The sequence below is a fragment of the Tachyglossus aculeatus genome, chromosome 19 (assembly GCF_015852505.1).
Source record: "Tachyglossus aculeatus isolate mTacAcu1 chromosome 19, mTacAcu1.pri, whole genome shotgun sequence".
In the NCBI taxonomy this organism is placed as follows: Eukaryota; Metazoa; Chordata; class Mammalia; order Monotremata; family Tachyglossidae; genus Tachyglossus; species Tachyglossus aculeatus.
The window spans coordinates 1,645,106-1,672,667 of NC_052084.1; the positions used below are offsets into that span (position 1 = coordinate 1,645,106).

At 47.6% G+C, this 27,562-nt stretch overlaps 1 protein-coding gene across 1 annotated transcript; it reads left to right on the top strand.

Annotated features, from left to right (window-relative positions):
- The first annotated feature begins 903 nt into the window (after positions 1 to 903).
- On the top strand, positions 904 to 27,551 carry GPR137B (G protein-coupled receptor 137B). Its single transcript, XM_038761399.1, has 7 exons — positions 904 to 1,388; positions 16,191 to 16,240; positions 17,941 to 18,163; positions 19,755 to 19,898; positions 21,185 to 21,313; positions 24,967 to 25,091; positions 26,791 to 27,551. Exons 1-7 carry the CDS (start codon positions 972 to 974, stop codon positions 26,900 to 26,902), a joined length of 1,200 nt encoding a protein of 399 aa, XP_038617327.1. The 5' UTR covers positions 904 to 971; the 3' UTR covers positions 26,903 to 27,551.
- The last annotated feature ends 11 nt before the right edge of the window (positions 27,552 to 27,562 follow it).

Sequence of the window (27,562 nt, forward strand, 5' to 3'; positions counted from 1 at the left end):
AGCACTGTACTAAGCGCTTGGGAAGTACAAATTGGCAACATATAGAGACAGTCCCTACCCCTCTGCCCATCCACCAAGCTAGTTCTCTTCCTCCCTTCAAGGCCCTGCTGAGAGCTCACCTCCTCCAGGAGGCCTTCCCACACTGAGCCCCTTGCTTGCTCTCCCCCTCGTCCCCCTCTCCATCCCCCCCATCTTACCTCCTTCCCTTCCTCACAGCACCTGTATAGATGTCTATATGTTTGTACAGATTTATTAATCTATTTATTTATTTATTTTACTTGTACCTATCTATTCTTTTATTTTATTTTGTTAGTATGTTTGGTTTTGTTCTCTGTCTCCCCCTTTTAGACTGGGAGCCCACTGTTGGGTAGGGACTGTCTCTAGATGTTGCCAATTTGGACTTCCCAAGCGCTTAGTCCAGTGCTCTGCACATAGTAAGCGCTCAATAAATACGATTGATTGATTGATTGTACAGATTTATTACTCTATTTATTTTACTTGTACCTATCTATTCTATTTATTTTATTTTGTTTGTATGTTTGGTTTTGTTCTCTGTCTCCCCCTTCTAGACTGTGAGCCCACTGTTGGGTAGGGACTGTCTCTAGATGTTGCCAATTTGGGCTTCCCAAGCGCTTAGTCCAGTGCTCTGCACCTAGTAAGCGCTCAATAAATACGATTGATGATGATGACCACCCGATTATGCTGCCGACTTGGGCTTCCCAGGCGCTTAGTCCAGCGCTCTGCGTACAGTCGGAGCTCACTAAGTCCGATGGACTGAATGAATGAGGAGGTGGCGATTGGGGTGGCCAATCGCCGGCTGGTCCAGCCCCCCAGTGAGTCACCCTGCTCTGCCCGGATCATGTGGCTTCTTCCTCCTCCTCCTCCTCCTCCATCCCCGTGGCTACCGAGGGGGTGCGACTGGTTGCCCTCCCCCTTGCCATGGCCCAGGCCGGCGGGGGCCGCAGCAGCCCATGAGGACCCCCGTGCCCCCCTCTGCCCATGGAGGGCATCCCCCTTGGCAACGGCTGGTGGAGGGCATCCCCCTTGGCAACGACTCGCTGTCCCCCACTCTGTCCCCGGCCGTGCCCCCCTATGTGAAGCTGGGGCTGACCGTGGTCTACACCAGCTTCTACTCGCTCCTGTTCGTCTTCGTCTACACGCAGCTCTGGCTGGTCCTCCACCACGGGCACAAGCGGCTCAGCTACCAGACGGTCTTCCTCTTCCTCTGCCTCCTCTGGGCCGCCCTCCGGACCGTCCTCTTCTCCTTCTACTTCAGGGACTTCCTCACTGCCAACAGGCTCGGGCCCTTCGCCTTCTGGCTGCTCTACTGCTGCCCTGTCTGCCTCCAGTTCTTCACTCTCACCCTCATGAACCTCTATTTCTGCCAGGTGATGGGCCCAGGGGGGGCAAGAGGGGCAGGGCACCCTCCCCTGTGACCCCTGCTTCAACCAGATATGGGGGCTGGGACCTGTTTATTTTATTGTGTTAGTATGTTTGGTTTTGGTCTCTGTCTCCCCCTTTTAGACTGTGAGCCCAATGTTGGGTAGGGACTGTTTCTCGATGTTGCCAACTTGGACTTGATGGTGATGATAATTATTATTCATCCCTGTCTCTATATTTTGCCAATTTGGACTTCCCAAGCGCTTAGTACAGTGCTCTGCACATAGTAAGCGCTCAATAAGTACGATTGATGATGATGGTGATGATGCCCTGAAACCTCCGTCTCAGACGGATGCTGGGGCTGGGATAATAATAAGAATTATTATTAAGCACTTACTAGCACTGTTCTAAGCGCGGGGAGGTCACAAATCTGCCAATTTGTACTTCCCAAGCGCTCAGTCCAGTGCTCTGCACACAGTAAGCGCGCAATAAATACGATTGATGATGATGACAAGGTGCTCAGTTTGTCCCACGGGGGGCTCCCAGTCTTCATCCCCGTTTTCCAGGTGAGGTCACCGAGGCCCAGAGAAGTGAAGTGACTTATAATAATAGTAGTAATAGTTTACTTGTACATATGTATTCTATTTATTTTATTAGTATGGTTTGGTTTTGTTCTCTGTCTCCCCCTTTTAGACTGTGAGCCCACTGTTGGGTAGGGACTGTCTCTAGATGTTGCCAACTTGTACTTCCCAAGCGCTTAGTACAGTGCTGTGCACACAGTAAGCGCTCAATAAATACGATTGATGATGATGATGATAATTATTATTATTCATCCCCGTTTTCCAGATGAGGTCACTTAAGGCCCAGAGAAGTGAAGTGACTATAAATAATAATAATGATAGCATTTATTAAGCACTTACTATGTGCAAAGCTCTGGGGAGGTCACAAGGTGCTCAGGTTGTCCCATGGGGGGCTCCCAGTCTTCATGCCCGTTTTCCAGATGAGGTCACTGAAGGCCCAGAGAAGTGAAGTGACTATAAATAATAATAATGGTAGCATTTATTAAGCACTTACTATGTGCAAAGCGCTGGGGAGGTCACAAGGTGCTCAGGTTGTCCCACGGGGGGCTCCCAGTCTTCATCCCCGTTTTCCAGGTGAGGTCACTGAGGCCCAGAGAAGTGAAGTGACTTGAAGTGACTTATAATAATAATAATAGCATTTATTAAGAGCTTACTATGTGCAAAGTACTGTTCTAAGCGCTGGAGAGGATACAAGGTGATCAGGTTGTCCCACCGGGGGCTCCCAGTCTTCATCCCCGTTTTCCAGGTGAGGTCACTGAAGGCCCAGAGAAGTGAAGTGACTATAAATAATAATAATGGTAGCATTTATTAAGCACTTACTATGTGCAAATTGCTGGGGAGGTCACAAAGTGCTCAGGTTGTCCCACGGGTGGTTCCAAGTCTTCATCCACGTTTTCCAGGTGAGGTCACTGAGGCCCAGAGGAGTGAAGTGGCTTATAATAATAGTAATAATAATGATAATAATAATTATTATTACTCATCCCCGTTTTCCAGATGAGGTTACTGAGGCCCAGAGAAGTGAAGTGACTATAAATAATAGTAATGATAATGATAATAATAATAATTATTATTATTCATCCCCGTTTTCCAGGTGAGGTCACTGAGGGCCAGAGAAGTGAAGTGACTTATAATAATAGTAATAATAATTATAATGATAATAATAATAATAATTGCTATTATTATTCATCCCCGTTTTCCAGGTGAGGTCACTGAGACCCAAAGAAGTGAAGTGACTTATAATAATAATAATGATAACATCTATTAAGAGCTTACTACGTGCAAAGCACTGTTCTAAGCGCTGGGGAGGTCACAAGATGCTCAGGTGTCCCACGGTGGGCTCCCAGTCTTCATCCCCGTTTTCCAGGTGAGGTCACTGAGGCCCAGAGAAGTGAAGTGACTTATAATAATAGTAATAATAATGATAATAGTAAGCACTTCCCTGTGCCTCACTTTCCCTGGAAAATGGGGATAAAATACCTTGTGGACTAGGGATAGTATCTGAATCAAATACCTTGTCTATTCAATCTTAGCACTTTAGCACAGTGCTTAACAGACAGTAAACACTTAACACCATTATTAATCCAAGCTTTAAAATTATTGGTTGAAAAAATCAGACTTTTAAAGTTGTTCCGGAGAAACAATTTTGTACTCTGGCTAAAATGTTTGAGAATATTCTTGGAAAATATTCCTGAACCTCTACTTGAGCACTTCCCTGTGCCTCACTTTCCCTGGTAAATGGGGATAAAATAGCTTGTGGACTAGGGATAGTATCTGAATCAAATACCTTGTCTATTCAATCTTAGCACTTTAACACAGTGTTTAACAGACAGTAAGCACTTAATACCGTTATTAATCCAAGCTTTAAAATTATTGGTTAAAAAAATAAGACTTTTAAAGTTGTTCCGGAGAAACAATTTTGTACTCTGGCTAAAATGTTTGAGAATATTCCTGGAAATCATTCCTGAACCTCTACTTGAGCAATTCCCTGTGCCTCACTTTCCCTGGAAAATGGGGATAAAATACCTTGTGGACTAGGGATAGTATCTGAATCAAATACCTTGTCTATTCAATCTTAACACTTTAGCACAGTGCTTAACAGACAGTAAGCACTTAATACCGTTATTAATCCAAGCTTTAAAATTATTGGTTGAAAAAAATAGGACTTTTAAAGTTGTTCCGGAGAAACAATTTTGTACTCTGGCTAAAATGTTTGAGAATATTCTTGGAAATCATTCCTGAACCTCTACTTGAGCACTTCCCCGTGCCTCACTTTCCCTGGAAAATGGGGATAAAATACCTTGTGGACTAGGGATAGTATCTGAATCAAATACCTTGTCTATTCAATCTAAGCACTTTAGCACAGTGCTTAACAGACAGTAAGCACTTAATACCATTATTAATCCAAGCTTTAAAATTATTGGTTAAAAAAAATAAGACTTTTAAAGTTGTTCCGGAGAAACAATTTTGTACTCTGGCTAAAATGTTTGAGAATATTCTTGGAAATCATTCCTGAACCTCTACTTGAGCACTTCCCTGTGCCTCACTTTCCCTGGAAAATGGGGATAAAATACCTTGTGGACTAGGGATAGTATCTGAATCAAATACCTTGTCTATTCAATCTTAGCACTTTAGCAAAGTGCTTAACAGACAGTAAGCACTTAATACCGTTATTAATCCAAGCTTTGAAATTATTGGTTGAAAAAAATAAGACTTTTAAAGTTGTTCCGGAGAAACAATTTTGTACTCTGGCTAAAATGTTTGAGAATATTCTTGGAAAATATTCCTGAACCTCTACTTGAGCACTTCCCTATGCCTCACTGTTCATCCTCATTTTCCAGGTGAGGTCACTGAGGCCCAGAGAAGTGAAGTGACTTATAATAATAGTAATAATAATGATAATAATAAGCACTTCCCTGTGCCTCACTTTCCCTGGAAAATGGGGATAAAATACCTTGTGGACTAGGGATAGTATCTGAATGTAATACCTTGTCTATTCAAACTTAGCACTTTAGCACAGTGCTTAACAGACAGTAAGCACTTAATACCGTTATTAATCCAAGCTTTAAAATTATTGGTTAAAAAAAATAAGACTTAAAGTTGTTCCGGAGAAACAATTTGTACTCTGGCTAAAATGTTTGAGAATATTCTTGGAAATCATTCCTGAACCTCTACTTGAGCACTTCCCTGTGCCTCACTTTCCCTGGAAAATGGGGAAAAAATACCTTGTGGACTAGGGATAGTATCTGAATCAAATACCTTGTCTATTCAATCTTAGCACTTTAGCACAGTGCTTAATGGACAGTAAGCACTTAACACCGTTATTAATCCAAGCTTTAAAATTATTGGTTAAAAAAAATAAGACTTTTAAAGTTGTTCTGGAGAAACAATTTTGTGCTCTGGCTAAAATGTTTGAGAATATTCTTGGAAAATATTCCTGAACCTATACTTGAGCACTTCCCTGTGCCTCACTTTCCCTGGAAAATGGGGATAAAATGCCTTGTGGACCAGGGATAGTATCTGAATCAAATACCTTGTCTATTCAATCTTAGCACTTTAGCACAGTGCTTAACGGACAGTAAGCACTTAATACCGTTATTAATCCAAGCTTTAAAATTATTGGTTGAAAAAATAAGACTTTTAAAGTTGTTCCTGAGAAACAATTTTGTGCTCTGGCTAAAATGTTTGAGAATATTCTTGGAAAATATTCTAGTAAGTGCTTAACAAATGCCATCATTATTATTATTATTGTTATTAATAGATACTATTATTATTATTCAGTTACCTTCCCACCCCAGCCCGGCCTAGGTGGGGACCAGAGCGTGGGAAGAGGGGACGAGGATGGCGTTTGGGTGTTTGAGGAAGGAGAAAAATCAGCATGTTGGCTCTGGGACCTGCCAAAACTTGGACATTTCAGGTTTCTCCCTTAGCTCTTACTTCATTCATCCTCCCTAGGTTGTATCTTGGGACCGCATCATACTGAGTGCCTCGCCGTGGCATGCAGGGTCACTGTGCTGAGCGACCCCCTTCCCCTGTCCCGCACTGCTACATTGTAAGCTCCTTGAGGGCTGAGATCATTCCTTCTAACTCTCCTAAGCGTTGAGAACACATCTCATTAATGCTCGATAAATCCCATTGACTGCGGTGGTAAGCACAGAGCATTACTAACTATGACTTTGGGCAAGTCACTTTACTTCTCTGTGCCTCAGTTCCCTCATCTGTAAAATGGGGATTATGACTGTGAGCCCCCCATGGGACAACCTGATCACCTTATAGCCTCCCCAGCGCTTAGAACAGTGCTTTGCATTTCATTCATTCATTCATTCAATCGTATTTATTGAGCGCTTACTGTGTGCAGAGCACTGTACTAAGCGCTTGGGAAGTCCAAGTTGGCAACATAGAGAGACGGTCCCTACCCAACAGTGGGCTCACAGTCTAGAAGGGGGAGACAGAGAATAAAACAAAACATATTAACAAGCACATAGTAAGCGTTTAACAAATGCCATATTTTTTTTATGGCGGTGGGCAGAGTGGTCTGCTCGTTGTGGGTCGGGAATGTGTCTGTTTATTGTTATATTGTAGTCTCAAGCGCTTAGTACAATGCTCTGCACACAGTAAGTGCTCAATAAATACCATCTACACGCTGAGAAGCAGCGTGGCTCAGTGGAAAGAGAATGGGCTTTGGAGTCAGAGGTCATGGGTTCAAATCCTGGCTCTGCCACTTGTCAGGTGGGTGACTTTGGGCAAGTCACTTCACTTCTCTGGGCCTCAGTTCCCTCATCTGGAAAATGGGGATTATGACTGTGAGCCCCCCATGGGACAAGCTGATCACCTTGTAACCTCCCCAGGGCTTAGAACAGTGCTTTGCACATAGTAAGCACTTAATAAATGCCGTCATTATTATTATTATTACTATCAAATGAATGTGCTGAGCGCCCCACAGTGGCCTACAGGTCACTGTATGAAGCCTAGAGGAAATGCACACTGGCCCCCAGGTTTCTTGTATCTGACACAATGCTTAACAGGAGTAATAGTAATATTCATTCATTCCTTCATTCAATCGTATTTCTTGAGCGCTTACTGTGTGCAGAGCACTTTACTAAGCGCTTGGGAAGTCCAAGTTGGCAACATATAGAGACAGTCCCTACCCAGCAGCGGGCTCACAGTCTAGAAGAAATATTAATAATAATAATTGGGACATTTGTTAAGCACTTAGTGTCAGGCACTGGGGTAGATACAAGCTAGTCATCATCATCATCATCATCATCAATCGTATTTATTGAGTGCTTACTGTGTGCAGAGCACTGTACTAAGCGCTTGGGAAGTACAAGTAGTCAGGTTGGACACAGTCTCTGTCCCACTTGGGGCTCACAGTCTTAGTCCCCATTTTACAGATGAGGGAACTGAGGCCCGGAGAAGTGAAGCGACTTGCCCGGTCAGTGCTTGGCACATAATAAGCGCTTGACAAATACCACGGTTAATGTACAAGAGAAGTAAAAAGACGGCCCCTGTGCTCAGAGAGCTTCCGATCTTCCTGACCAGACCAACCCTGTCCACTTCAGCTCCCTTCCCTTCAACCCCTCCTGGCCACCTTGGCTGTCCAAGGTAGCCGACAGGGAGCCCCAGGCCCCCGGGGAGGTGGTAGTACCATGACTGGGGGGAGTTTTGACTCCCGGAAAGTGAGCAGGATGATCCCGGGGATTGTCCGGAGGGCCTTGGCCTTGCATCTCCGAACTCCATCCTGGAGGCTCTGGGGAGAGGCCCAGACATAAAACCTCCCCGAGAGGCTTTAATGGGCTCCCTCTCCCCGGGGCCACCCGTCCAGGGCACGGTCTTTGGCGGCCCGGATTCCGGAATGGCCAAAGTCTTGCTTTTTGCTAGTTAAAGGGGTGGTAAAATGGTCTGCGGATGCGAGATGCTCTATAAAGGCTTAATGAGGGCTCAGATTTATGAGGAGCCCTCCTCCTCCCTCCCATTCCTCATTAAATCCCTCCTGATGGCAACTGTCTTCTGTCGGGAAAAACCCGGGGCCCACTTCTGGGGAGGAAGGGAGGTTAGACAGGCAAGGAGGGGACACTTGGGAAGGCAGGGAGACGGGCTGACCTTTTTGTCTATGTCTATAATTTATAATAATAATAATAATAATAATAATAAGGGCATTTATTAAGTGCTTACTATGTGCAAAGCACCGTTCAAAGCGCTGGGGAGGTTACAAGGTGATTAGGTTGTCCCTTGCGGGGCTCACATTTAATCCCCATTTTACAGATGAGGTAACTGAGGCCCAGAGAAGTGAAGTGGCTTGCCCAAAGTCACACAGCTGACAATTGGCGGAGCCGGGATTTGAACCTATGACCTCTGACTCCAAAGCCCGTGCTCTTTCCACTGAGCCCCGCTGCTTCTAAATTTATCTATTTATATTAATGTCTGTCTCCCCCCACCTTTAGACTGTGAGCCCACTGTTGGGTAGGGACTGTCTCTATATGTTGCCAACTTGGACTTCCCAAGCGCTTAGTACAGTGCTCTGCACACAGTAAGTGCTCAATAAATATGATTGAATGAATGAATGAATGAATGAATCTGTGTCTGATCTCATTGTCTTGTAAATAATAATAATAATTGTGGTATTTTTTATGTACTTACGAAGCGCCAGGCACCGTACTAAGGACGAGGGCGGATACAAACAAATTGGGTTGGGCCCAGTCCCTGTCCCACATGGGGCCCACAATCTTTATTATTAATAGTAATAAAAAGAATAATAATCTGAAGTGCTCGCTATGTGTCAAGCACTATTCTATGCACTGCAGTATAAAAGTTAATCAGGTTGGACGGAGTCCCCATCCCACATGGGGCTCACTGTCTCTGAATCCCCATTCTACAGATGAGGTAACCGAGGCATAGAGAAGAGAAGTGATTTCATTCATTCATTCAGTCGTATTTATTGAGGGCTTACTGTGTGCAGAGCACTGTACTAAGCGCTTGGGAAGTACAAGTCGGCAACATATAGAGATGGTCCCTACCCGACAACGGGCTCACAGTCTAGAAGGGGGAGACGGACAACAAAACAAAACATGTGGACAGGCGTCAAGTCGTCAGAACAAATAGAATTAAAGCTAAATCAATCAATCGTATTTATTGAGCGCTTACTGTGTGCAGAGCACTGTACTAAGCGCTTGGGAAGTACAAGTTGGCAACATATACAGACAGTCCCTACCCAACAGTGGGCTCACATGCGCATCATTAACAAAATAAATACAATAGTAAATATGTACAAGTAAAATAGAGTAATAAATCTGTGTAAACATATATACAGGTGCTGTGGGGAGGGGAAGGAGGTAGGGCAGGGGGGATGGGGAGGGAAAAGGAGAGGAAAAAGATTTGTTCATTCATTCATTCATTCAATCGTATTTATTGAGCGCTTACTGTGTGCAGAGCACTGTACTAAGCGCTTGGGAAGTAGAAGTTGGCAACATACAGAGACAGTCCCTACCCAACAGTGGGCTCACAGCCTAGAAGACTGTGTCCAAGGTCACACTGTAAATAAGTGGCAGAGACAGGATTAGAACCCAGGTTCTACCCCTTTGATACCCTGCCACGTCCCCTGTGGTGGGCGCAACCCAATCTAGCCCCCTGCCCACCATACGTACTCTGTAAATACCAGTGATGGATTAATCTGCCCCCCTTCGGTGCCTCCCTCTCCCAAGCGCTTAGTACAGTGCTCTGCACACAGTAAGTGCTCAGTAGATACGATTGACTAACTGACAGCCCGTCAGAGTCGTGGCTGGTGGTGGCAGAAATGAGGTGACTCACTACCATGGTGCTGTTCATTCATTCATTCAATCGTATTTATTGAGCACTTACTGTGTGCAGAGCACTGTACTAAGCGCTTGGGAAGTACAAGTTGGCAACGTAGAGAGACAGTCCCTACCCAACAGTGGGCTCACAGTCTAGAAGAGCACTGTACTAAGCGCTGGTTTTTCTTTTTTTCTTTGTCTTTTAAGAGGAAACAAATGAGGAAGAGGCAACACGGGACCGTTGCTTCCTAACGGTCACGTGCAAGAAGAAGAGCCGTCCCCGCTCGGCCTCAAACTCCTCCTCGTTGAGGAAACTGAGGCAGGGCCACTTTGGGGTGGAAAATTCGGTGTAGAGGGGTTGGAGCCAGGTGACTCACCTGAGGTGGAATGGACACCGCTCCTCTTCCTCCTTCTTCTCCTCTTCATTCTCCAGGCCTTTGTTGACCTCTTTCTCTCTCCTTCATTTAAAAAAGACGAAAACCCGTAAATGAGGCCGTGATTTTCCTAGTTGGGTAGATGGAGGAGCAGCGTGGCTCAGTGGAAAGAGCCCAGGCTTTGGAGTCAGAGGTCATGGGTTCAAATCCTGCCTCTGCCACTTGTCAGCTGGGTGACTTTGGGCAAGTCATTTCACTTCTCTGGGCATCTGTATATATGGTTGTACATATTTATTACTCTATTTTACTTGTACATATCTATCCTATTTATTTCATTTTGTTAGTATGTTTGGTTTTGTTCTCTGTCTCCCCCTTTTAGACTGTGAGCCCACTGTTGGGTAGGGACTGTCTTTATATGTTGCCAGTTTGTACTTACCAAGCGCTTAGTACAGTGGTCTGCACATAGTAAGCGCTCAGTAAATACGATTGATGATGATGATGATGATCTGTAAAAAGGGGATGAAATTTTAGGAATTTAGGATGAGGGAAATTTTCCCTCATCTGTAAAATGGGGATGAAAACTGTAAGCCCCCCAAGGGACAACCTGATCACCTTGTAACCTCCCCAGCGCTTAGAACAGTGCTTTGCACATTGTAAGCACTTAACAAATACCATTATTATTATATGCCTGACTGCGGATTGCAGCGTGGCTCAGTGGAAAGAGCACAGGCTTTGGAGTCAGAGGTCATGGGTTCAAATCCTGCCTCCGCCAATTGCCGGCTGTGTGACTTTGGGCAAATCACTTCACTTCTCTGCGCCTCAGTTCCCTCAAGTGGAAAATGGGGATGAAGACTGTGAGCCCCCCGTGGGACAACCTGATCACCTTGTAACCTCCCCAGCGCTTAGAACAGTGCTTTGCACACAGTAAGCGCTTAATAAATGCCATTATTATTATTATTATTATTATTCCTCCTCCCCTCCCCATCGCCCCGACTCGCTCCCTCTGCTCTACCCCCCTCTCCGCTCCAAAGCACTCGTGTATATGTGTACATGTTTATTAGTCTATTGATTTTATTCATGATGTGTATATATTTATAATTCTTTCTATTTATTTATATTGATGGTATTGATGCCTGTTTACTTGTTTTGTTGTTTGTCTCCCCCCTTCTAGACTGTGAGCCCTTTGTTGGGTAGGGATTGTCTCTGTTGCCGAATTGTACTTTCCAAGAGCTTAGTCCAGTGCTCTGCACATAGTAAGCGCTCAATAAATGCGGTTGCATGAATGAACGAATGAATGAGTTCCCTCGGACGCAGCGGGAATTGGCAGAGCGTTTGTTTGGCCGGTGTCTTCAAGTCAGAGCAGAGGCAGCGTGGCCTAGTGGATAGCGCACGGGCCGGGAGTCCGAAGGACCTGGGTTCTAATCCCGGCTCTGCCACTTGTCTGCTGTGTGACTTTGGGCGAGTCACTTCACTTCTCTGGGCCTCAGTTACCTCATCTGGACAATGGGGATGAAGACTGTGAGCCCCACTTGGGGCAGGGACTGTGTCCAACCCGATTTGCTTGCATCTACCCTAGTGTTTAGTACAGTGCCTGGTTCACAGTAAACACTTAACAAATACTACAATTATTATTATTATTGTTAGCAATAATGATAATTAGCCACTAGACTTTGTCTGAAAGGATGCGGGGCTTTGGCCTCGTGAGTCCATCAGTCGTAATTACTATGTACCGAGAGCTTGGAAGACTACAATCGAATAAAGAGACATCATCATCATAATTGTAGTACTCGTTAATTTTTTTCTATGTGCCAAGCACTGTACTAAACACTGGGGTTGATGCAACATAAGCAGATCAGAAACAGCTGCTGACCCTCATGGGACTCAGAGTCCAAGGGCGTCTAAGGAAGGAGAACAGGCATCTTGGCCCCATTTTATAGATGAGGTAACTGAGGTCCAGAGAAGCCAGAGACGTGGCATTTCGTAGGCGCTTACTATGTGCCAAGCACTATACTAAAAGCCGGGGGAAGTACAAGCTAATCCGGTTGGACACAGTCCGTGTCCCACATCGGGTTCACTTTCCCCATTCTACAGATGAGCTAACTGAGGTCCAGAGAAGTGAAGTGACTTGCCCAAGGTCCCCCGGCAGAGAAGTGGCGGAGCCGGGATTAGAACCCAGGTCCTTCTGACTCCCAGGGCTGTGAACCCGCCGTTGGGTAGGGACCGTCCCTAGATGTTGCCAGCTTGTACTTCCCAAGCGCTTAGTCCAGTGCCCTGCACACAGTAAGCGCTCAATAAGTACGATTGAATGAATTAATGAATCCATTAGGCCACACTCTTCTCAAGGTTCATTTTCTCCCAGTTTCCTGTGGGAACAAATTCCCCGGGCTTCCCACCGTCTAAGGGGAGACGGGTTTCCCGCAGTTTGACTTCAACCTTGCCCCCTTCAAGCTCCAGTGAGTTTTTGACCTAAAACGGCTGAGAGGCCTCAAATCCCAAGTCGAAGAGGGAGGAAATGGGATTCATTTCAAGGAAGATATTTTTTGCAGAAGCCGGCCGGAGCGCTTTTTTTAATATGAGGGCCCAAACTTCGCTTTGTGACCCACATTTCTTCTTTTGCAGCTAGAGAGGAGGCCGCTATGGACACCAGTTTCCCCTGGCGTCTCCCCCAGCCCGCCGCTCTAGAAAATATGAGTCCGTTTCCGAGGGAACGCGGCTTCCGTCCGCTCTGGCTTTTTCAGAGAGGCTTTTGCTCTGAAACTCTTGCCTTGTTTTTCCGCAGAGTTTAAGGTTAGACCAGGGACGATGAACTTTTCTTCCCTTTTCTGTAAAGTCGGCTCAGGTATTACCGTGTCTGTTGTAGCCTAGGAGAAAGGGATGGAGCCCGGGAGACCGGCAGGCAGGAGTTCCACCTCTGCCCCTGACCTGCTGTTCACCCTCGTGCAAATCGCTTACCCTCTCTGGGCCCTCAGTTTCCTCATCAGTGAAATGGGTGTAATGCACCTGCCTTCCCCGTAGGGAGATAAGTAATAATAATAATAATAATAATAATGATGGTATTTGTCAAGCGCTTACTATGTGCAAAGCACTGCTCTAAGCGCTGGGGAGGTTACAAGGTGATCAGGTTGTCCCACTTGGGGCTCACAGTCAATCCCCATTTTACAGATGTGGTAACCGAGGCACAGAGAAGTTAAGTGACATGCCCAAAGTCACCCAGCTGACAGTTGGCGGAGCCGGGATTTGAACCCATGACCTCTGACTCCAAAGCCCATGCTCTTTCCACTGAGCCACGCGCTTACTATGTGCCAAGCACTGCTCTAAGCTCTGGGGTAGATACAAGGTAATCAGGTTGTCCCACGTGGGGTTCACAGTCTTAATCCCCATTTTCCAGATGAGGGAACTGAGGCCCAGAGAAGTGAAGTGACTTGCCTAAGATCACCCAGCATCATCATCATCATCATCATCATCAATCGTATTTATTGAGCGCTTACTATGTGCAGAGCACTGTACTAAGCGCTTGGGAAGTACAAATTGGCAACATCTAGAGACAGTCCCTACCCAACAGTGGGCTCACAGTCTAAAAGGGGGAGACAGAGAACAAAACCAAACATACTAACAAAATAAAATAAATAGAATAGATATGTACAAGTAAAATAAATAAATAGAGTAATAAATATGTACAAACATATATACATATATACAGGTGCTGTGGGGAAGGGAAGGGGGGGATGGAGAGGGGGACGAGTGGGAGAGGAAGGAAGGGGCTCAGTCTGGGAAGGCCTCCTGGAGGAGGTGAGCTCTCAATAGGGCCTTGAAGGGAAAGTGACAGCAGACAAGTGGCGGAGACGGGATTAATAATAATAATAATAATAATAATAATAATAATGGCATTTATTAAGCGCTTACTATGTGCAAAGCACCGTTCTAAGCAATTAGAACCCATGACCTCTGACTCCCAACCCCGGGCTCTTTCCACTAAGCACTTGGGGGGAAAATAAAAAGCAGCCAAGATCGTGATTCTGGAGTTAGGGTTTAAGTGACTGCGAGCCCACTGTTGGGTAGGGACCGTCTCTATATGTTGCCAATTTGCACTTCCCAAGCGCTTAGTACAGTGCTGTGCACATAGTAAGCGCTCAATAAATACGATTGATGATGATGATGAAGTGACCCTGTCCTACTTGCGTGCCTTCAACGTGGCTAATAGAGGAACTCGGTGAGGAGCGTTTGGAGAACCCACCCTCTGTGGTTCAGCTTGCGGTAAGAGAAGCAGCTCAGAAAGGGGAAGAGACGGGGCGAGTCGCCGGGGGTTACAGTGCTCTGCGCACAGTAAGCGCTCAATAAATACGATTGAATGAATAAATGAATGGGGGCGAGGCGGGGGCTTGTGACAGGGTCCGGGACCCTCGCCCCTCAGTGCTCAGCGCTTAGAACAGTGCTTTGCACATAGTAAGCGCTTAACAAATGCCATCATTATTATTATTATTATTATTATTATTATTATTATTATTATCATTATCTCCGCCCGATTGGCCTGAGCTCTCGAAGGCCCAGCTGGGCCGGAAGAGTGTCGGAGGTCAAATGGCTACCGGCGGGTGCGAGGAGGGAGGACCAGTGGGGAGAAATCCCGGGATCAATCAATCAATCAATCGTATTTATTGAGCGCTTACTGTGTGCAGAGCACTGTACTAAGCACTTGGGAAGTACAGGTTGGCAACATATAGAGACGGTCCCTACCCAACAGTGGGCTCACAGTCTGGTCACATGGCTGGACAGGGCAGGTTGGGAGGGACAACTTTCCCCATCCTTCCTGGGGCTCCCCAGGATATTCAGCTCGGAACGGCAGTGTGTGGGACTGTACCCTCTCAAGCGCATAGTACAGTGCTTTGCACACGATAAGCGCTCAGTAAATACGATTGAATGACTGACCCATCAATGAAGCCATAGTATTAATCTTTGGGAAGCAGCGTGTAGTGGATAGAGCACGGGCCCGGCGGTCGAAAGGTCCTGGCTCTGCCACTTGTCTGCTGGGGCTCCGTGGAAAGAGCAGGGGCTTTGGAGTCAGAGGTTATGGGTTCCAATCCCGGTTCCGCCAATTGTCAGCTGGGTGACTTTGGGCCAGTCACTTCACTTCTCTGGGCCTCGGTTACCTCATCTGTGAAATGGGGATGAAGACTGTGAGCCCCTTGTCAGAGATCGGACAGAGGTCATGGGTTCTAATCGCTTAGAATGGTGCTTTGCACATAGTAAGCGCTTAATAAATGCCATTATTATTATTATTATTAATCCCATCTCCACCACTTGTCTCCTGGGTGATCTTGGGCAAGTCACTTCACTTCTCTGGGCCTCAGTTACCTCATCTGGAAAATGGGGATTAAGACTGTGAGCCCCACATGGGACAACCTGATTACCTTGTATCTACCCCAGAGCTTAGAGCAGTGCTTGGCACATAGTAAGCGCTTAACACCATCATTATTATTATTATTATTACTTATCACCCTACGGGGAAGGCAGGTGCATTACACCCATTTCACTGATGAGGAAACTGAGGGCCCAGAGAGGGTAAGCGATTTGCCCGAGAGTGAACAGCAGGTCAGGGGTAGAGGTGGAACTCCTGCCTGCCAGTCTCCCGGGCTCCATCCCTTTCCCCTAGGCTACAACAGACACGGTAATACCTGAGCCGACTTTACAGAACCTCCCCAGCGCTTAGAACAGTGCTTTGCACATAGTAAGCACTTAATAAATGCCATTATCATTATTATTTTCATATAGTAAGCGCTTAACAGATAACATTAAAAAACAATCTACCCCACCAGTCACTTTGCGGTGCAGGCCTCTAGACACAGAGGGCCGGGTGGGGAGGTGGGGATGGTTCAGTGCCGACTGTCACCACTACTGCGCCTGTTGACTGGCTGTGTAAGAGGCCCAGTGACCCAGAAAAGGGTCCTTGCTGCCTCAGTGGGCCCAGAGAGGCTGGAGGCTAAAAGCTCCCACTTAACGGCCCTAATCCTGCCAGCACTATCTTGAGGCCGGTCAGTCCCGCCCCTAAACTTTTCTCCTCCTCTCTTTAACAGGTCATTTTCAAAGCCAAATCCAAGTTCTCCCCTGAGCTGCTCAAATACCGGTAAGGGTCCCCAGGGTGGTGGGGGGCGTCTCGTGAGGCTGGGGGTAAACTCATCAATCGGACGGACCCCGGTCGGCGGAACCCCCTCCGTGGGGATCAGTGTTCCCCCACAATTACCTGGGTTCTGATCCCAGCTCTGCCACTCGTCTGCTGTGAGATCCTCGGGCAAGCCACTTCACTTTGCCGTGCCTCAGTTTCCTCATCTGTAAAGCGGGGATTAAGACGGTGAGCCCCATGTGAGACAGGGATTGTGTCCGACCCGATCTGCTTGTATCCACCCCAGCTCTTAGGACGGTGCCCGGCACCTAGAACCCAGGTCCTTCCGACGTCCAGACCTGTGCTCTAACCACTAGACAATGCTGTCTATATATATATGACCTGTATATATGTTTGTACATATTTGTTACTCTATTTATTTTACTTGTACATATCTATTCTATTTATTTTATTTTGTTAGTATGTTTGGTTGTGTTCTCTGTCTCCCCCTTTTAGACTGTGAGCCCACTGGTGGGTAGGGACTGTCTCTATATGTTGCCAACTTGGACTTCCCAAGCGCTTAGTCCAGTGCTCTGCACACAGTAAGCGCTCAATAAATACGATTGATGATGATGCTGCTTCTCTGTGTATGGCTTATATGCGGGCTCTGTACACAGTAAGCACCCCGATGTCACTGATTAAACCGTCCCTCTGCGCCCATTTCCTCCTGTGTAAAATGGGAGCCGAATGCTCCTTCTCCCTCCCTGTTTGACTGTAAGCCCCATATGGGCCCATCTATCCAATTACCCTTTCCCTCCCTCAGCCCCAAACTTAACACCTGAACACGCTGGTCAGAAATCATAAGCGCTTAGTACAGTGCCCTGCACACAGTAAGCGCTCAATAAATACATAAATAAATAAATAAATAAATAATAAATAAATAGATAGATAAATAAATAAATAAATAAATAAATAAATAAATAAATAAATGCAGTCTTTTAGACTGTGAGCCCACTGTTGGGTAGGGACCGTCTCTATATGTTGCCAATTTATACTTCCCAAGCGCTCAGTACAGTGCTCTGCACACAGTAAGCGCTCAATAAATACGATTGATGATGATGATGACGGTTGTACATATTTATTACTCTATTTATTTATTTATTTATTTATTTTACCTGTACATTTCTATCCTACTTATTTTATTTTGTTGGTATGTTTGGTTCTGTTCTCTGCCTCCCCCTTTTAGACTGTGAGCCCACTGTTGGGTAGGGACTGTCTCTATGTGATGCCAATTTGTACTTCCCAAGCGCTTAGTACAGTGCTCTGCACATAGTAAGCGCTCAATAAATACGATTGATTGATTGATTGATTGATTGATAAATACGATTGAGTGAATGAATTGGGCTGAAAAGATGTCTCCCGGGACGCCCCCGCCCGCTGTCCCCGCACCGAGCGACGGCCGGGTTAATGTCAGTCGGAAATAATGATGATAATAAGCCGCTTCCCACCAACTCCCAGGCTGTTCCCGCCAGGCCAGGCCGATTCGGCGAGGCCGGTCAGCCGCTGGACGTTCGTCTGTAGTTCGTGGGGGGATCCGGGGACAGAGTTGCTTAGCGACACTGCCTCTGTGAGGGGCCGTCCCCCGACCCCCCGCCGGCCAGCGGAGGCCAGAGGCCCCGCCGGGGCGTCCTCAGGTGCGGGTCGGTCTCCCCGTGTCGCCGCAGGCTGGCCCTGTACCTGGCCTCCCTGGTTGTCAGCCTCCTCTTCCTGCTGGTCAACCTGACGTGCGCCGTGCTGGTGAGGACGGGGACCTGGGAGAGGAAGGTGGTCGTCTCGGTGCGGGTGGCCATCAACGACACCCTCTTCGTGCTCTGCGCCGTCTCCCTCTCCGTCTGCCTCTACAAGATCTCCAAAATGTCCCTGGCCAACATCTACTTGGAATCCAAGGTAGGGGTCTGAGGGAAGGGGAGGCGTCTCTCCCTGAGGTAGTAACAGTAGTGGTAATAATGCTGATGGTGGTATTTGTTAAGTAATAATAATAATAATGGCATTTGTTAAGCGTTTACTATGTGCAAAGCACTGTTCTAAGCGCTGGGGGGGTTACAAGGTGATCAGGTTGTCCCACGGGGGGCTCACAGTCAATCCCCGTTTTACAGATGAGGTAGCAGGCTCGGAGAAGTTAAGTGACTTGCCCAAGGTCACACAGCAGACATGTGGCGGAGCTGGGATTCGAACCCATGACCTCTGACTCCAAAGCCCAGGCTCTTTCCACTGAGCCACACTGCTTCTCTTAAGTAATAATAATAATGTTGGCATTTGTTAAGCGCTTCCTATGTACAAAGCAGTGTTCTAAGCGCTTGGGGGGGATACAAAGTGATCAGGTTGTCCCACGTGAGACTCACGGTCTTAATCCCCATTTTACAGATGAGGGAACTGAGGCTCAGAGAAGTTAAGTGACTTGCCCAAGGTCACACAGCAGACATGTGGCGGAGCTGGGATTCGAACCCATGACCTCTGACTCCAAAGCCCGGGCTCTTTCCACTGAGCCACGCTGCTTCTCTAAGTGCTTACTAGGGTGCTTACTGCTTCTCTTAAGTGCTTACTAAGCGCCGGGGGAGACACAAGGTGATCAGGTTGTCCCCCGCGGGGCTCACAGGCTTCATCCCCATTTTCTAGCTGAGGTAACTGAGGCGCAGGGGGAGACGCAAGATTATCCAGTTGTCCCACACGGGACTCACAGTCTTCATCCCCATTTTCCAGCTGAGGGAACTGAGGCGCCGAGAAGTGACAAGAGAAGCTGGCAAGTGGCAGAGCCGGGATTAGAACCCACGACCTCTGACTCCCGAGCTCGGGTTCTTGCCACTAAGCCCTGCTGCTTCTCTAGGGTCAAGTGTGGTCTCTCTGCTGTCCTGCTCCCTGCCTGGGAAGCCCAGTGGCCCAAGCCTTTAGAGGATTCATTCAATCGTATTAATTGAGCGCTTACTGTGTGCAGAGCACTGTACTAAGCGCTTGGGAAGCACAAGCCGGCAACATCTAGAGACAGTCCCTACCCAACAGTGGGCTCACAGTCTAGCAGTTTCATAGAGTGACCTCACTTTCTAACAGTGTTGCCCGGTGGAAACAGCCGTGGCTTGGGGGGCAGAGGAGCTGGGTTCGAATCCCCCAGATCCGCCACATGGCTGCGGTGACCTCGGGCAAATCGCTTCTCTGTCCCTCTGTAAAACAGGGATTAAATCCTCCGCCCTCCTTAGTCATTCAACCGTATTTATCGATCACTTACTGTGTGCAGAGCGCTGTACTAAGCGCCGGGGAGAGCACAGCAGAACAATGAACACAAAACTAAACACAGGGTGGGTGCGGCTGTTGCTTGAAGAAACAAAACACACAGGGACTGATCGCACTCCACCAGACGGGCCTGTTCCAGAATTTCTGAGGAGAAGTTAAGTACTGAGACTCAGTAAACAGTGCTTTGCACATAGTAAGCGCTTAACAAATACCGTCATTATCATTATTATTATTATTTCTGCTGTCCTTTCAGGGCTCCTCCGTGTGTCAGGTGACGGCCATCGGAGTGACGGTGATCCTGCTGTACGCATCCAGGGCTTGCTACAACCTGTTCACGCTGTCCTTCTCTCGGCACGGAAGCTCCTTCGATTACGACTGGTACAATGTGTCGGACCAGGCGAGTGGTACCCCCCAAAAGCCGGGGGGGAGAAGCCGGCTCCCCCCTACATCAATCACTCCATCCAAACTGAGCCCGGAGCCCTATACGATTCATTCAGTCATATTTATTGAGCGCTTACTGTGTGCAGAACACTGTACCAAGTGCTTGGGAGAGTACAATACAGCAATAAACAGACACAGTCCTTGCCCACAGGGAATTTACAGTCTAGGAGGCGGGGAGACAGACTTGAGTAGAAATAAATGATAATAATAATAATAATGGCATTTATTAAGTGCTTACTATGTGCAAAGCACTGTTCTAAGCGCTGAGGGGGTTACAAGGTGATCAGGTTGTCCCATATCGGGAGGCTCACAGTCTTAATCCCCATTTTCCAGATGAGGGAACTGAGGCGCAGAGAAGCGAAGTGACTTGGGGGAAGCAGCGTGGCCCAGTGGAAAGAGCCCGGGCTTTGGAGTCAGAGTTCATGGGTTCAAATCCCGGCTCCGCCAATTGTCAGCTGGGTGACATTGGGCAAGTCACTTCAATCAATCAATCAATCGTATTTATTGAGCGCTTACTATGTGCAGAGCACTGTACTAAGCGCTTGGGAAGTACAGATTGGCAACACATAGAGACAGTCCCTACCCAACAGTGGGCTCACAGTCTAAACTTCTCTTCTACACTTCACTTCTCTGGGCCTCAGTTCCCTCATCTGTAAAATGGGGATTAAGACTGTGAGCCCCCCATGGGACAACCTGGTCACCTTGTAACCTCCCCCAGCGCTTAGAACAGTTCTTCGCACATAGTAAGCGCTTTATAAATGCTAATATTATTATTATTATTGCCCAAAGCCACACAGCTGACAGTCGGCGGAGCCGGGATTTGAGCCCATGACTTCTGACTCCAAAGCCCGGGCTCTTTCCACTGAGCCACGCTCCACTGTTCGGGATATAAGTGCTGCGGGGATGAACAAAGGGAGCAAGTCAGGGCGAAGCAGAAGGGAGTGGGAGAAGAGGAAGAAAGGGCTTAGTCTGGGAAGGCTTCTTGGAGGAGACGGGCCCTCATAAAGCTTTGAAGGCGGGGAGAGTCATCGTCTGTCCTGCGAGCTTGGGAGGCGGCTCCGACCCTCCGGGATTTTCTGTTCCAGTTTGTGTTCTATTGTCCTCCTCCAAGCGCTTAGTACAATACCCTGCCCACAGTAAGTGCTCAGTAAATACGATTGAATGAATGAACGGTGTTGCGGGGAGGACGGGGGGTCCTCCTCTTGCCTCCCGCTCAGCGCTCACGCCTCCGTCTCCCCACAGGCCGATCTGAAGAGCCAGCTGGGGGACGCCGGTTACGTGGTATTTGGGGTGGTCCTCTTCGTGTGGGAGCTCCTGCCCACCTCCCTCGTCGTTTATTTCTTCCGGGTGCGAAACCCCATCAAGGACCTGGTGAGCGAACGCGGCGGCACCTGGGGGAGATTTGTCGCTCCCCGCTACGCGGGTGCGTCGCTGTCGTGGTCGAAAGCCGCACCACCACCGTCCCATCCCGCCATCGCAACACGATCCCAGCCTCCCGCGCCTTCCCCTCTCCTAGGAAGCAGGAGGGAGGAGAGGGTCAGAGGATCCCAGCCTGCTGTGGCACTAATAATATAATAATGGTGATATTTGTTAAGCGCTTACTATGTGCAGAGCACTGTTCTAAGCGCTGGGGAGATTACAGGGGGATCAGGTTGTCCCCCGGGGGGCTCACAGTTTTAATCCCCGTTTTACAAATGAGGGAACTGAGGCCCAGAGAATAATAATAATAATAATGATGATGGCATTTATTAAGCGCTTACTATGTGCAGAGCACTGTTCTAAGCGCTGGGGAGATTACAGGGGGATCAGGTTGTCCCCCGGGGGGCTCACAGTTTTAATCCCCGTTTTACAAATGAGGGAACTGAGGCCCAGAGAATAATAATAATAATAATGATGATGGCATTTATTAAGCGCTTACTATGTGCAGAGCACTGTTCTAAGCGCTGGGGAGAGTACAAGGGGATCAGGTTGTTCCCCGGGGGGGCTCACAGTTTTAATCCCCGTTTTACAAATGAGGGAACTGAGGCCCAGAGAAGAATAATAATAATAATGATGATGGCATTTATTAAGCGCTTACTATGTGCAGAGCACTGTTCTAAGCGCTGGGGAGATTACAGGGGGATCAGGTTGTCCCCCGGGGGGCTCACAGTTTTAATCCCCATTTTACAAATGAGGGAACTGAGGCCCAGAGAATAATAATAATAATAATAATAATAATGGCATTTATTAAGCGCTTACTATGTGCAGAGCACTGTTCTAAGCGCTGGGGAGATTACAGGGGGATCAGGTTGTCCCCCGGGGGGTTGCACAGTTTTAATCCCCATTTTACAAATGAGGGAACTGAGGCCCAGAGAATAATAATAATAATAGTAATAATAATGGCATTTATTAAGCGCTTATTATGTGTAGAGCACTGTTCTAAGCGCTGGGGAGATTACAGGGGGATCAGGTTGTCCCCCGGGGGGCTCACAGTTTTAATCCCCATTTTACAAATGAGGGAACTGAGGCCCAGAGAATAATAATAATAATAATAATAATAATGGCATTTATTAAGCGCTTACTATGTGCAGAGCACTGTTCTAAGCGCTGGGGAGATTACAGGGGGATCAGGTTGTCCCCCGGGGGGTTGCACAGTTTTAATCCCCATTTTACAAATGAGGGAACTGAGGCCCAGAGAATAATAATAATAATAGTAATAATAATGGCATTTATTAAGCGCTTATTATGTGTAGAGCACTGTTCTAAGCGCTGGGGAGATTACAGGGGGATCAGGTTGTCCCCCGGGGGGCTCACAGTTTTAATCCCCATTTTACAAATGAGGGAACTGAGGCCCACAGAATAATAATAATAATAATAATAATAATAATAATAATAATAATAATGGCATTTATTAAGCGCTTTCTATGTGCAGAGCACTGTTCTAAGCACTGGGGAGATTACAGGGGGATCAGGTTGTCCCCTGGGGGGCTCACAGTTTTAATTCCCATTTTACAAATGAGGGAACTGAGGCCCAGGGAAGCGAAGTGACTTGCCTAAAGTCACCCAGCTGACAGTTGGCGGAGCAGGGATTTGAACCCATGACCTGTGACTCCAAAGCCCGGCTCTTTCCACTGAGCCATGCTGCTACACATCCCGGAGTGCTGCAGCGTGTTGGGGCCAAGAGTCCCAGAACTCTCTCAGAGCTCTGGGATCTTCATTGATCACAAACTTAGCATGCTCCATCGTGGAACAGACATCCACGCTTTGGCAGGGAACAAGAGTACAGTTCAGAACAAGAGTTCAAGAGCTTAGTACAGTGCTCTGCACACAGTAAGCGCTCAGTAAATACGATTGAATGAAGAGTAGCTGGTCAGGCTTAACTTTGTGACCTGGACTCTCCCCCTCGTCCCCCTCTCCATCCCCCCCCGTCTTACCTCCTTCCCTTCCCCCCAGCACCTGTATATATGTATATATGTTTGTACAGATTTATTACTCTATTTATTTTACTTGTACATATCTATTCTATTTATTTTATTTTGTTAATCTGTTTGGTTTTGTTGTCTTGTCTCCCCCTTTTAGACTGTGAGCCCACTGTTGGATAGGGACCATCTCTATATGTTGCCAACTTGGACTTCCCAAGTGCTTAGTACAGTGCTCTGCACACAGTAAGCGCTCAATAAATACGATTGATTGATTGATTGATTGGACTGTCACAGTTCGGGGCCAATTAGCGGATAGAGCACAGGCTGGAGAGTCGGAAGGACCTGGGTTCTAATTCTGCTCGGCCACGTGTCGGCTGTATGACCTGGGGCAAGTCACTTCACCTCTCTGGGCCGAAATTACCTCACCTGAAAAATGGGGATTAATACCGTGAGCCCCACGTTGCAAGTTAGTCCCTGTCCCACGTGGGGCTCACAGACTCAATCCCCATTTTCCAGATGAGGGAATTGAGGCCCAGAGACTTGTCCAAGGTTCATTCGTTCATTCAGTCGTATTTATTGAGCGCTTACTGTGTGCAGAGCACTGGACTAAGCACTTGGGAAGTCCAAGTTGGCAACATAGAGAGACGGTCCCTACCCAACAGCGGGCTCACAGTCTAGAAGGGGGAGACAGACAACAAAACATATAAACCAAATGAAATAAACAGAATAAATATGTACAAGTAAAATAGAGTAATAAATCTGTACAAACATATATACAGGTGCTGTGGGGAAGGAGGTAAAGAGAGGGGGAGTAGGGGGAGAGGAAGGAGGGGGCTCAGTGTGGGAAGGCCTCCTGGAGGAGGTGAGCTCTCAGTAGGGCTTTGAAGGTTGCACAGCAGACACGTGGCGGAGCTGGGATTCGAACCCAGGCCTGTGCTCTCTCCACTAGGCAATGCTGCTTCCTCCTATTCCCAGAGGATTCTCCACTCCCTTCCCCTCAGTTTTTTTTTAATGGCATTTATTAGAGAAGCAGCGTGGCTCAGTGGAAAGAGCCCGGGCTTTGGAGTCCGAGGTCATGGGTTCGAATCCCGGCTCCGCCACATGTCTGCTGTGTGACCTTGGGCAAGTCACTTCACTTCTCTGAGCCTCAGTTCCCTCATCTGTAAAATGGGGATGAAGACTGTGAGCCCCACGTGGGACAACCTGATCACTCTGTATCCCCCCAAGCGCTTAGAACAGTGCTTTGCACATAGTAAGCAATTAACAAATGCCGACATTATTATTATTATTATTATTATTATTATTATTGTTATTATGCACTTACTATGTGCCAAGCAGTGTTCTAACAGGGGACCAGAACCTTCTCCCCACCACCCCGGGCCCCGTGGGCGGAGGGAGGGTTCTGGCTTTTGTTAGTATGTTTGGTTTTGTCTCCCCCTTTTAGACTGTGAGCCCACTGTTGGGTAGGGACTGTCTTTATATGTTGCCAACTTGTACTTCCCAAGCGCTTAGTACAGTGCTCTGCACACAGTAAGCGCTCAATAAATACGATTGACGATGATGATGATGATGATGGCTGCCGTCTTCGGGTAAGACGTCTAAAGACACTCACTATCCTTGCAGAGCAACCCCAGAGGGGTCCCCAGCCACGCGTTCAGCCCCCGCTCCTATTTCTTTGACAACCCTCGGAGGTACGACAGCGATGACAACCTGGCCTGGAATGTTGCCCCCCAGGGATTTCAGGGAAGGTGAGATGAGATGGACACTCTTTCCCGTGACCTTGGAGGATCTGTGGATGGGAGAGAAAAGTCCCTAGCCCCCGGGAGGGCTGTTTATTCCCGAGCGTTACCGCGGCTCCTGAGACCCACAGTTTTCTGGAAGCAGGGGGTGGGGTGAGGGAGGGTTGGTGGGCAATAATAATGGTATTTGGTATTCTTCTAAACTGTGAGCCCGCTGTTGGGTAGGGACCGTCTCTAGATGTTGCCAACTTGGACTTCCCAAGCGCTTAGTACAGTGCTCTGCACACAGTAAGCGCTCGATAAATACGATTGAATTGAATTGGTAAGCACCTCCTGTGTGCCAGGCACTGTGCTAAGTGCTGGGGTGGATACAATAATAATAATGATGATGGGATTTGTTAAGTGCTTACTATGTGCAGAGCACTGTTCTAAGCACTGGGGAGGATACAGGGTGATCAGGTTGTCCCACGGGGGCTCACAGTCTTCATCCCCATTTTACAGATGATAGAACTGGGGCACAGAGAAGTGAAGCGACTTGCCCAAAGTCACCCAGCTGACAATTGGCGGAGCGGGGATTTGAACCCATGGCCTCTGACTCCAAAGCCCGGGCTCTTTACACTGAGCCACGCTGCTTCTCAGTAATAATGGCAGTTGTTAAGCGCTTACTATGTGCAGAGCACTGTTCTAAGCGCTGGGGAGGTTACAAGATGATCAGGTTGTCCCACGGGGGCTCACAGTCTTCTTCCCCATTTTACAGATGAGGGAACTGAGGCCCAGAGAAGTGAAGTGACTTGCCCCAAGTCACACGGCTGACAATTGGTGGAGCAGGGATTTGAACCCATGACATCTGACTCCAAAGCCCGGGCTCTTTACACTGAGCCACGCTGCTTCTCAATAATAATGACATTTATTAAGCGCTTACTATGTGCAAAGCACTGTTCTAAGCACTGGGGAGGTTACAAGGTGATCGGGTTGCCCCATGGGTGGCTCGAAGTCTTCATACCCATTTCACAGATGAGGTAACTGAGGCATAGAGAAGTGAAGTGACTTGCCCAAAGTCACACAGCTGACAATCGGCGGGGCCGGGATTTGAACCCATGACCTCTGACTCCAAAGCCCAGGCTCTTTCCACTGAGCCACACTGATGGGTTATAAGCAGATTGAGTTCAAGTCAGAAGGCCCTGGGTTCTGATCCCGGCTCTGCCGTCCGTCTGCTTTATGACCTTGGGCAAGTCACTTAACTTCCTTGTGCCTCAGTTACCTCATCTGGAAAATGGGGAGTGAGACCGTGAGCCCCACGTGGGACAGGGACTGTGTCCAACCGGATTACCTTGTATCGACCCCAGAGTTTAGAAAAACACATGGCACACAGTAAGCACTTAAAAAAATGCCATGTAAAAAAAAGAAATGCCGTTGATTCATCGATACTCTCAGGTGGCCCAGCTCAGTGCTCAGCGCTTAGAACAGTGCTTTGCACATAGTAAGCGCTTAACAAATGCCATAATAATATTAATAATAGCAGTAGGTGCCCAGTCAATACTGCTGCAGCAGCGATAACTAGTCGGATCGTCCGGGAGACTGGTAGGCCTCACCATCCCTTCCAGTTACGACGTCAGCCACCCGATCAAACCCGAAGATGGAAGAAGCGGGAGGAGGATGTCCGAAAGGCTTTGGGTTCATTGACTCGGGTTTTTTTTTCCTCCCTTAGCTTCGCTCCAGATTATTATGATTGGGGTCAGCCTTCGAGCAGCTTCACGGGGCACATAGGGTCTTTGCAGCAAGACTCGGATTTGGATTCCGGGAAACCGAGCCACGCGTAAGAGAGGCCGGGGAGGGAGGTTTCCGGATCCGCGGGCAGCGACGAGACTCCGGCACCAGGACGGGCCCGTCGTCGCACCACCTCGTCGGCTCCGGGGAGCATCAGATGCGAATTCAGACTGAAGGTTGCAGCCTCGGGAGGGTGAGACGAGGCCAACCTTCCAAGTGGGCCTAATTTAAACGCACCCTTACAAACGGGCACACTTCATAATAATGTAATAATAGTGCTAAAGGGGCCTAGCGTTACTTTTCCGAGGGTTTGTCGATGCTGTGTATTTAGTTTGCACAATAATTTTTACGCATAACTCACTTTAAAACTCTATGTCATGCAGTTTAATATAATCACGTAGGGTCATGGGACAGACATTCCTCAGCCCCTTAAAAAAAAAAAAACTCCTCGTCTCCAGCTTAGATTTCCAGGATTTCTGCTAAGGAAATCCCCTCTTTCCAAATGTTTTTTTCTTTTTCCTGCACAGCGAGACCCTGAATGTGTGATTAGCAGGAGCCCGTTGTTGGGTAGGGATCGTCTCCATATGTTGCCAACTTGTACTTCCCAAGCGTTTAGTCCAGTGCTCTGCACACAGTAAGTGCTCAATAAATACGGTGAGGGTGGTCCTCAGCTAGGACAAGAAGCTCTGGCTTCATTCATTCAATCGTATTTA

What these genes read in the sequence shown, in the direction of transcription:
- GPR137B (XM_038761399.1), top strand. Translation starts at nt 972, where the DNA reads ATGAGGACCCCCGTGCCCCCCTCTGCCCATGGAGGGCATCCCCCTTGG. An exon ending in TGAACCTCTATTTCTGCCAG is followed by an intron (nt 1,389 to 16,190) that starts GTGATGGGCCCA and finishes TCTCTTTAACAG; the next exon opens with GTCATTTTCAAAGCCAAATC. An exon ending in GAAACCCCATCAAGGACCTG is followed by an intron (nt 21,314 to 24,966) that starts GTGAGCGAACGC and finishes CTATCCTTGCAG; the next exon opens with AGCAACCCCAGAGGGGTCCC.